The sequence below is a fragment of the Pristis pectinata genome, chromosome 28, assembly GCF_009764475.1.
Source record: "Pristis pectinata isolate sPriPec2 chromosome 28, sPriPec2.1.pri, whole genome shotgun sequence".
In the NCBI taxonomy this organism is placed as follows: domain Eukaryota; kingdom Metazoa; phylum Chordata; class Chondrichthyes; order Rhinopristiformes; family Pristidae; genus Pristis; species Pristis pectinata.
Genome location: NC_067432.1, coordinates 14,410,487 through 14,425,713, shown reverse-complemented (window position 1 = coordinate 14,425,713; position 15,227 = coordinate 14,410,487). Strand labels below are relative to the sequence as shown.

The window sequence follows — 15,227 nt, the reverse complement described above, 5'->3', positions numbered from 1 at the left end:
ATGAAATTACCACATGTTAATTCAGTACTTCTCCAGACTGAACGTATGAAATAATGGATTTAGTATTAAAATATGTATCCACGTTGCTCACTTGATGCCTTATTCATCAAAATTAAAGCAATTTATTTTCAATCTGTGGAAATAATTTCACTTTAAACCAACACTTAGGAGACAAATTCCCTCTGTACTGGAGCCAGCAAAGATGCACGAGAGCTGGCAAATCCTTTGTAAGTCAATGCTGGCTCTTCATGGAGTGCACACAATACATGCATTTTGATGCAATCAAGTCTCTATCGACTGATCAAGAATAACAACTGAAGGCAGGGATGGCTATTTTGAGAATGATGATCCATGGTAAAGTGGAGTCATTCTGACACTGGATGTAAAGTGAACAATGTCAAATTATCCGTCATTATACACTATCTCTGAGTTTCCGTTCTATTAAAGTCAATGGAAATCTACACTATTGCCAGAAGTTAAAATTAGCCTCAACTGTGGCTGATGCCATTAGAGCAATACCTGTTTCTCTGCAGTAAGGACTATGATGATAGGCTTCACCATGGCAAAAATATAGGAGAGCAGATCATTTGGTTTCTTAATGCAAAAGACTCAAAATATTATAATTGTACCAACTATGTTTCAGAACAGAAATAAAAGCAAAAAGTCTTGGAAAAACTCAGCAGGTCAGCCAGCATCAGAGAAAAGAGAAACAATTAACTCTGATCTGCTGAGTTTCTACAGCATTTCCTGTTTTTATTTCAAACTTCCAACATCTGCAGTTTTTTGGATATTCGTATTTCAGACCAGCCTATTCATGGAATTAAGTTACTCAGGAAAACTTAAAGGATCAGTTCGAGTTGACTGATAGCTTTCTGTTCCAAAGAAAACCAATACCTTGGAGACACAAGAGATGCTGAAATCTGGAGCAACACACACAAAGTGCTGGAGGAACTCAGCAGGTCAGGCAGCATCTGTGGTGGGAAATGAACAGTCGATGTTTTTTGGTCGAGACCCTCCATCAGGACTGGACCCTTCATCCAGTCAAACAAATGCCTCTCAGCCTTTTGCAATCAGTACGTCTCAGAGTGCTTTGTGAGCACAGTGATTGATGGAAGTCTTTTATGTGCTAGAGGTCAAATTCCTCTGCATCTGACAGATACACCATTGATAAGATAAAATATTTATTTATTAGTCACATGTACATCGAAACACACAGTGAAATACATCTTTCTGCGTTGCTAAGAATGTGCTGGGGGCAGTGACATGCTAAAGAGAAAGACTTTGCATATGGCTCCTCAGTTTTACACCAGGAGTAAGTAGTATACAAATTCTCACCCCATTGCAAAAGAATAGGTGTAAGTGCTTGAGTTTTTTATTCTGTTGTAACTTTGTTAATTATTTGTTACCATTTAAAATATATTTTTAATGAAATATATTTTTAATTTACTTTACATTATTGAAGTTTTTTTTATTTGTTTTACTTAAATAAAATAAACCTGGACAGGTGGGCCAGGTGCAGGATGATCTGGTCCATTGATGACCATTACATACCTCTGAGGATGGCCTGGAAGCTGCAGGCAGCAGTAAAGCAGGGGGACCCACTCTTCAATGAAAACATAAAATACTGGAAACACAGCCGTTCAGGCAGCATCTGTGGAAGGGGAAACAGAATTAATGTTTCAAGTTGAAGGCGCTTCATTAGAGCTGGGAAAGAGAGAAAATATTAGTTTTAGTTTTTCTCTCTCTGTTCTTTTTTCCAGTTCAGGGTCTTTAACTGGAAATACTAACTCGCTATCTCTTTCCACAGATGCTGCCTGATGGGCTGTGTGGTTCCAGCAATTTTCCGTTGCTGTTTTAGATTTTCAGCATCTGCAGTTTTGTTTTATTTTCATTGACTCACTCTTGAAGTTGAAAAAAATACCTGAAAAAGATCTAGTGATGTCTACGACAAGAACCTTCCCATGCCTGCTGATGTCAGGTGTCCAGCAACAGTCACAACATCAAACTAGCTAAGCAGTCAAACACACTGAAGCATTCTCACAGGCAAAGCTAGAAGGGAGAAAATACAATGTTTAAATAACTTTATGACAATTTTATAGAGTGTTAAATAAAAATTGGAGCATGCATATATGATTAAGGTGGAGTCTGAAGTATGATAAATACATTAATAATAGTTTATTTTAAGGTCCATTCTATTTTGGGGTACTTATTTAAGAAAGTTGTATAAAATTAGTTGCCTAGGACCAGAGACCTTGCTGAGGAAGTAAGTGTAATTCAGAGAATGCTGGAAACACTCAGCAGATCAGGCAGCATCTGCAGTTAACATTTCAGATCAAAGACCCTTCTTCAGAACCAATTCTGATGAAGGATCTTTGGCTGAAATGTTGAAGGTTTCTCTTTCAACAGATGCTGCCTGATCTGCCATGATGTTTCAGCATTTTTTTAAATTTCAGATTTTTAGCACTTGCTGGTTTTTTTTTTGATTGTTTCATTAATTCAACTGATTTCCCTTTGATTTGCTTGAAGAAGGTACAGCCAGTGCAGCAAGAGTAGGACACATACAGCCACTTCCACACTGTGAATGCCAATAATTCTTTTCTAAATTGATATGTTCACTGGTCATGGTTTTCACTGACTAGGCCCATCCCTAAATGCCCCAGAAATGAAAAGCTTGGTGGGTTGGGAGTCATAATTTGGCCAAGGCAGACTTCTTTTACTGAACAACAATATTTACATTTCTACCATTGCCAACGATGGAACATAAATTCTCCAGCTGCCATACTGGGCTTTAAACTCATGTCCAGTCCACTGGATTCTAGTCCAGAAACTTAATCATTATACTACACTCTTCCTTTGACACCATTGCTACTGCAAAATCAGGGTTATTGAGTCAAGGGAGGTAAATGATGATACTAGACTTGGTTCCATTATTTTGGTTTAAAGCCACCAGAATGATTCACGTTATCTGCCACATGTGTGTTTGTGTCTTTGATCTTTGTAACAGAAAAGCTCCACAACACAAAAAAAATTCCAATGAACTCAGAAATTAAATGTAGCAGAAATGCAAAATATTATTCATCCTATGCTATGTAATTTGATCCAAACTGTGTTTATTGTAACCCTTCTCTTGGAAACTTTATTTACTTGTACTATTAACTTTGCAATTATGTTTTAACTGAATACAGAATTGACAAAGTGAAATAGGAATGCTCCTCAGCTCTCCTTCAAGGTGACATGTGGTACAAAACAGGAACGAGAGGCTCAGCATTGCTGCGTCATTTAGATCTAGTTTCAGGTTCAGTGAGGCATGGTTCAGGTGGCAGCTATGCAGCAGCATAGAACAATTTCTTTTTTAAAATCTTTCCAGGAAGGAGAGGAGACTGTGCTTTCTTTTTACGCAGAACATTATTTCATGAGGATGTTGTTTTTTATAACCTGGCTAGTTGTTGTTTAATTCCACCTACCTACCTACTCACTTTATTTTCCTTCATTCTCTGGAAATGCATGTCCCTTGAACATTTTCGATTGAATGACCTTAATTCATCCTCTGACCGAAAAATGTTCACTTGACTCCCTCCCTCCTCATAGTTTCCCGGTCCTGCTTTTAACCCCCACAGTTCTCTGCTTGGGGAAAACATTGACATGGTGGGGTGTCTTCTCAGTGGGTCAGATTAATAACCTGAATATCTGAGAAGGCAAACACAACATCCCCACGAGACTGGAGACACAAGAGACTGAGTCGTGATGCAGGGTTTCGACCTGAAATGTCGACGATTCCTTTTCTCCCACAGATGCTGCTTGACTGGCTAAGTGTTTCCAGCAGATGGTTTGTATCCCCAAGAGACTGCTAGGGTTCTGAGGTCACCCCCACTGACTTTGATTTTAGTTTTAGGCCTCAGCAGTGCAGATTTCCAAATCTTTCGGGGGTTGGAGGACCAACAAGGGAAGTTAAAACGTTTTGTTTTTAGCTTGGATTAAAAGCAGGCTTAGGAATTGTTTTGTGTACCTGTCCCAACAACCCTTCAGGCCAGAGGATAAGTGCATATATGTAGCTGCATTACTAGGTGAGCACACATGGCTCTAAGGAAATTGATTGGGACAATAGTTGGGGTGTCAAATACCTGTGCATGTACAAGACTCATCCCAGCATGGGGTCCCTGATGTCTTCCCCCTCCCCATTCCACCTTCCACCCACCATCCCATTGACAGGAGGCGGGTACAATTACAATGCCTGAAAGACATTTGGACAGGCACATGGATAGAAAAGGCCCAGATGGACATGGGCCAAACTCAGGCAAATGGGACCAGGTCAGTTAGATATCTTGCCTGGGCATGGACAAGTTGAGCCAAAGGGCCTGTTTCCATGCTGTATGATACTATAACATGCATGTATAGTGGCATCCTGGTCCAACCACATTGACGTCATGGCCAAGAAAGCTTACTAGCGCCTCTACTTCCTCAGGAGGCTAAAGAAATTTGGCATGTCCCCTTTGACACTCACCAATTTTTATTGATGCACCACTATCTGGATGCATCACGAGTTGGTATGGCAACTGCCCTGCCCGGGACCACAAGAAACTGCAGAGAGTTGTGGGCACAGCCCAGCGCATCATGGAAACCAGTCTCCCCTCCATGGACTCTGTCTTTACCTCTCACTGCCATGGCGAAACAGCCGGCATAATCAAAGACCCCACCCACCCGGGTCATTCTCTCTTTTCTCCTCTCCCATCAGGCAGGAGATACAGGAGCCTGAGGGCACGTACCACCAGGCTCAAGGATAGCTTCTATCCCACTGTGATAAGACTATTGAACAGTTCCCTTATATGATGAGATGGACTTGTTTGACCTTGCACCTTATTGTCTACCTGCAATGCACCTTCCTGTAGCTGTGACTCTTTACTCTGTATTCTGTTATTGTTTTTACCCTGTACTACCTCAATGCACTGTGTAATGAATTGATCTGTATGAACGGTATGCAAGACAAGTTTTTCACTGTACCTCGGTACAAGTGACAATAATAAACCAATACCAATACCATGTTAAAACTGAAGGAGGTAAGCAAGGTCGAACACCAAATCCCACAACACTCTGTGGTCGGACGATCCATGATTAAAGCTGCTGCTCCCATATTGACTCAGAAATGTGTTCACAACGGTGTTGCCTTTGACCAAGTTGTAAATTACTGGCAACATCAAGGCAAATCTGAAGAGATCATGATTATGCCCAGGAGGGACAAGCGCATTGCCCCATCCCCACGAGGAAACTTTAGGCCTCCCTTGGCATTGTTTTACCTCCTTCCCTGAATGTAATCATCTCTCCTCCACTTCCTGACTGCTCGACTGCCATGCTGGGGGAGATCCCGTGGGTCCCTGGCTATTCCTCTCACTACCTTGATTCTCTTTCCCATTCATCAGCCAGAGATGGGATGGAAATCCTACACTGTTTATAGAAGTAAGGCTAGACCACAATGGCTCTGATGCTTATTGAGTACATTGTACACATATGAACCATTCCCAAAAAAGTAGGAAAGATGTATGATATCATACATTTTGTACAATGGCTCCAAGTCATGACCACCCTGAATGCTACTTAATGTCACTGAATCATCAATATAATCCTTTTCCAATGCTCCAGATATTAGTTGTAAACCTTTGACTTTTCAGGACTTTCCTCCAGGTGCTCCAGTTTCCTCCGACATCCCAAAGACATGGGGTTGATACGTTAATTGACCACTGTAATTTGCCTCTGGTGTGTCGGTGAGTGGCAGAATCTGTGGGGTGTTGATGAGGATCTGGGGAGAATAAAAATGGTACGAATGTAGGCTGAGTGTAAATGGGTGGTTGATGGTTGGCATGGACTTGGGGGACCAAAGGGCCTATTTCTGTGCTGTACCTCACTATGATTCTATGACTCTAGAAAGGCACTTCTCCTGACAAGCCTGGAAAATCATTGCCCACAAGGCAAACCATGATCATCTCCAATATGTGGCTCAATATCAAATATTGTTTAATAATTGTTCAGAATAAGTGATAGGCTGTTCAGAACTGAGATAAAAGGAAGTTTCTTCACCCTAAGGTTAGCCACTGTGAATTCTTTACCCCAGAGAGAGGTCAAGGCTTGATCATTGTGTGTATATAAAACACGGATCAAGATTTCTAGACGTTATTGGAATCAAGGATTCTGGAGTTAGTGCTGTATGCTAATCTTTCAAGATCAAGCCTGACCTTAATGAAAGGTGGAATGGAGAGGGTTTCTATTTCCTATTTTCTTACTGCTTTCCTCATCAATATTGGTCCCTCAATTATGATTACTAAATCAGATTATTAGATCCCTATTGAATTGCAATTTTTTATAGCTTGTGTGTTCCATGTTAAACAAAATAAACATACTCCAAGATCGTTGGCTATAAAGTGGTCTGGGACATGAGGCTATAAAGGTGCTGTAAAAATGCAAGTCTTTCTTTCTGTAATGGCCTCCTCATGAAATACAGATTTTCCACCAATCATAGAAGATTGTTCAAAAAGACTACTGTGTACAAAGTAGCCTTCACCGTGATTTTGTTTGTTATTATAGTAAATTAACAAAAAATATACTTCAATTTCCTCAGCCTGTTCTCAGTCTTTTCACAGTGTCATTACTTTGAACATGTTGCTCAGAGATTGAAAAGAATAGTATGGATTAATGATTTGTTTTCCTTCCTCCCTTGTGAAAATGTCATCACCAGCACTCAGCATGTATCACACAAAAGCCAGCATTCTGCGCATCACAGATGTGCATTAGTGCTTCAGTGCACGATATCACCTCCCCACTATGAAGTAACTATTTTTAATTACAGGCATTATCATTTGCATGTTCATTGTCTTTTTTTGGTTCATTGTATTCCCTTGCCTTTGAAGTGATGCCCTTGTATTTCTTCCATAAGACAAATGGAATTGTATTGATTAATGTTGTCTTAAAATTCAATAAATGACCTAATCAGCTGGGGCTTTTTAAACAATGCACAGAACACTGGAGGAACTCAGTGGGTCGGGCAACATCTATGGAGGGAAATGGACAGTCTACATTTTGGGTCAGTCCAGATGAAGGGTCTTGATCCGAACTGTCGACTGTCCATTTCCCTCCATAGATGCTGCCTGACCCGCTGAGTTCCTCCAGCATTCTGTGTGTTGCTCCAGATTCCAGCATCTGCAATCTCTTGTGTCTCCATCGGGCATTTTAACCAGCTCCCTTTATTTCAGGAAGCTGCTTGTCCGACACCCATGGGAACCTATGACTTTGTGTAGAAGCCTCTGAATTAAGGGATGGAGAAATCCAGAACCATTATAAGGTTTAGATTTGCCTGATTATAGAGTGCTTGCTTCAGTAGTGACATAACCCCCCTACCCAAGGTTACTGCTCTGCTGAAAACACGATCCATAAAGCTTACCAGAACAATTTCAGCTGCTTTTCCAGATGATCCCAGAACATTTCTTATTGGGTCCTTTGCCTGAGACATCACTGGGATGGAGCAACAAATAAGGTCTTGTTGAACTTCCAGGTCCTCCTTGGGTTACGAATCTCAACTTAATGGACATTCTCTACTAATGAACGAGTGTCTGGGAGACCAGCGGGATGGATGGGGCTGGAATTGCTGGCTGCTGAGGGGCTGTAGGCATCTTCTGCTGGGTGGGAACAGGGCATTTCTGTGTGCCTTCTCTCCCCTCTCTGGAGATGTTTTATGCAGTACAGTGCAAGAATTACTGTTACCCCAAGAAAATAGTGTTCGTTATTCCTCCTTTGCACTATTTATTTATTTATGTTACTTATGATAATTTTTATGTCTTGCACTGTACTGCTGCCACAAAACAACAATTCTCACAACATATGTAAGTGATAATAAACCTGATTCTGATTGTAAAAGGGTTTGATAGGATAGATATGGAGAAGATGCACCTGTGTGTAAGAGATGAAAACTAGAAGCCATAAATAAAAGATGGGTGCTAATAAATCCCACAAGGAATTCAGGAGAAACTTTGCCCAGAATGTCAAAACATGAGACACCCCACCACAGGGAACAGTTGATGTGATAGCATGGATTCATTCAAGAGGAAATTGGATAAAGAAAAAAGCCAAAGGAATGACGCAAAAGAATATTGGAAATCGAGAATAAATATTGAAAATGTTGGAAATAGTGAGTAAGTCATGCATCATCTGTGAAGCGAGAAACAGTGTTAAAATTTCAGGTCAATGACTTTTCACCAGAAAAATCTGAAGTTGGAGATAAATGAGAGCTCTGCGCAAGGACTTTTTGAGCAGAATGACCCTGTTTCTACATGGTCATGCCCAGTAGGTGTACAAGTTCAACAGCATAAATGTTCTGGTCGTGTCGTAACAACTGTTACAACTTCCTCTTGCCACATGCTGCTGATGTTTGAAAGATTAGCATACAGTTCTACCCTTGATCAGCTCCATATGCTTATAAAATGTGAAAGTTATGTTTGTTCCTGCTTTCCTCCAGCAGGTTTCATTGTTTATAAAATGTGAAAGTTATGTTTGTTCCTGCTTTCCTCCAGCAGGTTTCATTGTTTTCTCCACTAAGTCCAAATGTTCTGCTTTTTCCACACTTTTTCCTGATCACCCTTCCTTGCATCTTTCCAACCCTGTTTGTCTTCCTGACAACGATTTGCAATCTCTAGCACCAACCTGTCTGTTATGGGAAGACCATGTACCCAGCAGACACAGTGATACAGGCTGCTGTTTCTTGCCTTCTTTATGTTATCGTCATTCTCTCATTTATTGATCAATCTTTTTCTTAAGTTGTCTTTTATTTTTATTCTATGGCATTGATTACTTACAGGAGAGATGATTGCATTTTTATCTGCATTTAGTGACAATGCAGGAGTCAGTCACAAACAAGATGATTGAGTAACTCTCTGTCAATCAACAAACAATTCGCCGGAGGAAAGGAATTGTCGACGTTTCGGGTCGAAACCCTGCATCAACGTCCTGATACAGGGTTTCAATCCGAAATGTTGACAATTCCTTTCTTCCTACAGATGCCGCTCGACCCGCTGAGTTCCTCCAGCAGATTGTTGCTCCAGATTCCAGCATCTGCAATCTCTTGTGTCTCTCTGCTGATCAAGCCTTGAGGCTACCCTGCTACAAGAGACTGAGATCACTCAATTTTGTGCATGTAATTTATCTGTAATCATCATTACTGTTTGTTTTCTTTCTGGAGAAAATATCCTCCTTCAACAGGGACAAATTATTATAGTTTGCTTCTGCTACTCTTTAAATAGATTCAGATTTCTGAGTGAATTGACTTTGCTTGTTTTGTACTAGACTAGTGTATTTGGTCTGTAAAATGCCTTGCCCCACCTGCATTTCATTGACTGGCACAGACTTGTCAATAAAAACTCTTTTATTATATATACCCAGCATGAGTAATTTTCTTGTTGAAATTGAGGATGTTAAACAATTGTCATTTTATCATTTTCTCTGCTATCATTCAAATAGCAAGTTTTTCTGTACATTCTTCATAAATTATCTTAGTACTTGTGTTGCTGTGGAATAAGGTATATACATCTACTTATGCTCTTCTTAAAGTTTTGTTTGCTAGCTAAGATTCCAGCAATATTTTCAGATGGATTTATTACCATGATTGTTAACAGATTAAATGCAAGAAATATCGGTTGTTAAATATTCTCTGTTTTGACCTCTACATATTCAGATTCATTCACTTGGACTTTGGTATTTCAGAATTGTTGACTACTTAATTGCAATTCACATTGGTGCCCAGGACTACTGCAGACGGGTGAGATTATTTTAGGAGTAAACACTTTAGATAGTTGACATTCATACTAATGGTTAACCAATCTAATGAATGGAGTAGAGTGGTTAGCTAAATTATCAGAACTTCTATTATCTTCTTATCCGTAGCATGGTCAAGTGGATAAGTTTTCCCTGGGACAGTGCCCTTATTTTTTGGAAGACTGAGGCAATGAAACTTTTTTCTGTGGGTTTATCTGATCCAGTTAGATCCTCTGCTCCACTTTACAAACCTGAAGGTATATTAGCTGGCTTAATTAACAAATCCTTGAGTTTCAGACAATTTGTGCAGTAAAGCTTGAGATAAATCTTACGTTGGTATGGCCATACAATTTGACTTGCTGAATTCTAATTCTACTGATCTAGAAATATTTGCAAAGGTTACCTTCTGCATCTGTTGTAAAAATTACAGCAGAAGACAAAGAGAACCTCTGTATCTACCAAAGAGATACTCATTTACAAATTGTGTTGCGTTTAAAAAGTCAAAGCGTTCCAAGGGAGCCTGACATGCATTTATGCAAACCTCCCACCCATTACCAACCCCCTATTCTACTTCACCTTCATTCCCCAATTCTGTCCCATCACCATTCCCCACTCTCCCCACCCTACTAGCTTAAACACGCACAAATATATTTCACCTCTCAGCTCCCTCCACAACAGAGGACAGAGTGCACAGAAGAAGCTGAGCGATGGATGAAGGAGGGCAGAGGATCAGGAAGGGGGAAAGTCACAAGGGGACAGGAGACAGGATCAGTTGGGGAAATTATGAGGACGTGTTGTGAGGGTTAAAGATAAGGGTCTATAAGGGTTAGAAAGACGAAGCAAGGGGTCAGGGCAAAGATGGAGCTGGTCAAGGAGTTTGGCAGATTAAGGCAGTGCTACTGGGAGTCAATGACACTGGCAGCAGAGCTGGGAGGGGTGGGCTCGGAGGGAATGGGCATGGTCAGAAAGAATAACCTTAAAGAAAAACTTATCTATGACTTCTTAGATGCTGCAGAAGTGGCCCAGGTAGGGTTGGGCCCTTTAAATGATGATAAAGTGAGCCTCTGGTTAAGTTCTGCTCAAGTGAGCAGCAACTGAGCTCATATACGTTCAGAGCAGTTTGCCCCATGGTGACAAATGAGTACAGGTCCTCCCCAGTTTATGACAGGGTTTCGTTCTGAGAACTGTTCATAACCTGGACAGTTTGCATGTTGAAAATGCAGCTGTGAACTGAGTACCCAGGTGGCAGAAGATTCCTGCAGTCCCAACTGTGTTCAACAAATGGACTGTTGTTAAAATTCCATTGTCTGATACACTAAAAAATATTGGAATAGGAGATAAAATTTCTAGGGCACAACTCCTAACCAAGACTAGGAGAATTTAAAAGAAACTAACAAGGGCAAAGCGAAACTGACTAGAACCCTTTATTGATCGCAAAGAAAATCCCTGATCTCTGTAAGTGATTGATCTAGGTGACGTGTTTGAAGGCTTCGATTCTTTTGGTGCTGAAGGCTTCTAACAGTTGTGTACAAGTTCTGGGAGAAAAATCAAAGTTAATGAGGTGCAAATATCAAGGCATGTCAAATTCTACTTGTTATATCCCAGTATTTCTTTAGAATCGAATTTTACACTGGATCAGGTAGCACATGACATCTTTAGTGAGCTATTCTATCTTCAGTGTTAATTGTTTTATTAGTACAAATGGGATGCTAGCGACACTTGCGGGCTGCCCCCAAAAAAATCACTACGCAAAAGATGTACTTCACTGTGTGTTTTGATGTACATGTGACTAGTAAAGATTTTATCTTATCTTATCTTAAATAAATATCCTGGGTGGAGTTTAATCAGCTTTGGGTTTCTAGCTATTTCCTAGTACTTTGTGTAACTGACAATGGTGTACAGCTAATTTTAATGAGATTCCAATTAAGGAACAGAATTCAACCAATTTACATTGTTTTCCTATAACCTCATATCTAACCTCATATTGCAAGGTAGTGTAGCAGTTAGCATAACGCTATTACAGCGCCAGCGACCCAGGTTCAATTCTGGCCGCTGTCTGTAAGGAGTTTGTCCGTGTGGGTTTCCTCCAGGTGCTCAGGTTTCCTCCCACATTCCAAAGACATACGGGTTAGGAAGTTGTGGGCATGCTATGTTGGTGCAGAAGCGTGGTGACACTTGTGTGCTGCCTCCAGAACACTCTACATGAAAGATGCATTTCACTGTGTGTTTCGATGTACATGTGACTAATAAAGAAATCTTATCTTATAAATATGTTGTTACCATTCTCATTAACATCCAAGTGTACTTAAATGAAGAAAATAAAATAGCCTATACTATAATTACAAATATTACCTCCTTTCATTATACAAAATGTTTAAAAGTATTAGGCAAAGGCTAGTTCTCCCTTTATTTGGCACTATATTTGGTTGGTTGTTGTGTCAATATTTACAGCAGTACTGTAACATGAGCATTTAAATCTTTACATCATGGCAAACATTCACTAGGCAGTACAGACTATGGTCATTCTGTGGGAAGATTTCTGCAACTCCATTACATTATCATCTTAAACGTTTAAAACATACTTTCATCTTCCACAGACTCTGGACAAACATCAGACACAATTTACATGCATTTGAATGTTTTTATGGATCACCCATACTAATCAGACACAAGATCCACGGTTTTGGATTTCTGCCCTTTGATTTTTCCCGTGATGAAGAGGAGAAGAAGATTCCAAGCCACAATTCTTATGGATGTAAATGGATATAATTTTAACATAGTGGGTTCACGTAGAGCACTATTTTTATCTGCCAGATGATTTTACTTTCCACTGATTTCAACAGAGTCTGACTTCAATCAGAAATGGACGCAAAGAGGGCAGCTGAAACCCCCTTGTCCCTCCAGAGACTTTTTTGAAATAGCTGTACAAGGCATTGGCGAGACAGCACCTGGAATATTGTGCACAGTTCTGGTCACCATACTATAGGAAGGATGTGTTTAAGCTAGAGAGGGTGCAGAGAGGATTCATTCGCAAGGACGTTGCCAGGACTGGAGGCTTGAGTTATAAGGAGAGACTGGATAGGCTGGGACTGTTTTCTGGAGTGAGGGAGGCTTGAGGGGTGACCTTATAGAGGTTTTGTAAAATCGTGAGGGGCATAGATAAAGTGAATGGTCACAGTCTTTGTCCTGTGGTATGGGAGTCTAAAACTAAAGGGTAAGATGGGAAAGATTTAAAGGAAATGTGAGGGGCAAGTTGTTTTTCACACAGAGGGCGGTAGGTGTGCGGAACGAGCTGCCAGAGGAAGTGGTTGAGGCGGGTACAATTACAATGTTCAAACAACATTTGAAATTGGAATTGGTTTATTATTGTCACATGTACCGCGGTTACAGTGAACAACTTGTCTTGCATATGGTTCACACAGATCAATTCATTACACAGTACATTGGGGTAGCACAAGGAAAAACAATAACAGAATGCAGAGTAAAGTGTCACAGCTACAGAGAAAGTGCAGTGCAGGAAGACAATAAGGTGCAAGGTCATAACGAGGTAGATTGTGAGGTCAAGAGTCCATTTTGTCGCACTAGGGAACCATTCAATAGTCAGCGGGATAGAAGCTGTCCTCGAGTCTGGTGGTACATGCTTTCAGGCTTTTGTATCCTCTGCCTGATGGGAGAAGGAAGAAGAGAGAATGTCCGGGTTGGGTGGGGTCTTTGATTATGCTGGCTGCTTTACCGAGGCAGCGAGAAGTATAGACAGAGTCCATGGAGGGGAGGCTGGTTTCCGTGATGTGCTGAGCCATGTCCACAACTCTCTGCAGTTTCTTGTGGCCCTGGGCAGAGCAGTTGCCAGACCAAGCCATGATGCATCCAGATAGGATGCTTTCTATGAAACATTGATAAAAATTGGGGAGGGTCAACAGGGACGAGCCAAATTTCTTTTGCCTCCTGAGGAAGTAGAGGTGCTGGTGAACACTCTTGGCCATGTCGTCTACGTGGTCGGACCAGGACAGGCTACTGGCAATGTTCACTTCTAGGAACTTGAAGCTCTTAACCCTCTCGACCTCAGCACTGTTGATGTAGACAGGAGCATGTGCACCGTCTCCCTTCCTGAAGTCAATAACCAGCTTCTTTTCTTTTGTTTTGCTGACATTGAGGGAAAGGTTGTTGTCCTGATCCAGGGATTCATGGATAGGAAAGGTAGGATGGGGACCAAACAGGGGCAAATGGGACTAGCTTAGAAAGACGCCTTGGTTGGCTGAAGGGCCTGTTTCCATGCTCTATAACTCTGAGTAAAAGTCAAAAGTTGAGTTTATTGTCATATGCACAAGTACATGGGCAGGCACGGTAGTGTAGCAGTTAGCGTAACGCTTTACAGTGCCAGCGACCCGGGTTCAATTCCGGCCGCTCTCTGTAAGGAGTTTGTACGTTCTCCCCGTGTCTGTGTGGGTTTCCTCCGGGTGCTCCGGTTTCCTCCCACATTCCAAAGACGTACAGTTAGGAAGTTGTGGGCGTGCTATGTTGGCACCGGAAGCGTGGCGACACTTGCGGGCTGCCCCCAGAACACTCAATGCAAAGTGTACATTTCACTGTGTTTGGATGTACATGTGACTAATAAAGATATTTTCTGTATGCACAAGTGCAATGGAAAACTGCACCACAGGCACAGAGCATCAGATAAGCAGCATTCACACCAATGCAGTGCTCAGTATCTGAATGAAATTTCAGGGTCTGGGTGCAATATTGCACGCTGCGCACAGAGGACACAGCAGCGGCCCACTCGGCCCGTCAGGTCGATGTTGCCCCTAGGTTGATGCCATATTTTGCTGCCAGCCTCCACGCCTTCCCCTTCGCTCCTCGCACCGGGGGTGGGGGAAGTTTGTTGGCGAGCGGCGGCCGGCAGCCGGCGAGGGGAGTCCGGAGGCAGTCCCGGAGCCACAGGCTCCTCCCGTCCCCGGGAGCCGGAGCAGCGGCGGTGGGGGCTGCGCCACACACGGGCCGGGAGCAGCCGCTCCCTCTCCCCCCGCTTCTCCTGCCGCAGCCGCCGGGCGGAGGATGGCGGAGGCGCTGCTGGCGGCCGCGGGGCTGGACGAGTCGGAGGCCGAGCTGTCGCAGAGCCTGGCCCGGACCAAGACGCGCTCGTACGGCAGCACGGCCAGCGTGTCGGCGCCTCTGGCCGAGCGCTACATCCAGCACCCGGTAGGCGAGGGCGACACGCTGCAGGGCCTGGCCCTGCGCTACGGAGTCACGGTGAGTCCGAGAGCGGCACCAGGTAGGCCCGGGGGGGAACGGCCCAAGCGCCCTCCTGCCCGGCCCCGTCCCCTCCTTTCCCACCATCCCCTTCTCTCCCCCCGATCCCTGTCCCCGCCGTCCCCCCTGCCCCCGATCCCCCACCTTCCCCCCTCCCCCTTCCCCCCTCCCCCCCTCCCCTCCTCCCCCCC

The 15,227-nt window shown here is 42.7% G+C and overlaps 1 protein-coding gene across 1 annotated transcript in view; it reads left to right on the top strand.

Annotated features, from left to right (window-relative positions):
- Positions 1 to 14,510: 14,510 nt before the first annotated feature.
- The window catches only part of lysmd2 (LysM, putative peptidoglycan-binding, domain containing 2), a 39,660-nt gene continuing 38,943 nt past the window's right edge, over positions 14,511 to 15,227 (top strand). Inside the window, 1 exon segment of the mRNA XM_052040447.1 lies at positions 14,511 to 15,036. Within this exon segment, the coding sequence (XP_051896407.1) occupies positions 14,842 to 15,036 (195 nt within the window). The 5' untranslated portion in view covers positions 14,511 to 14,841.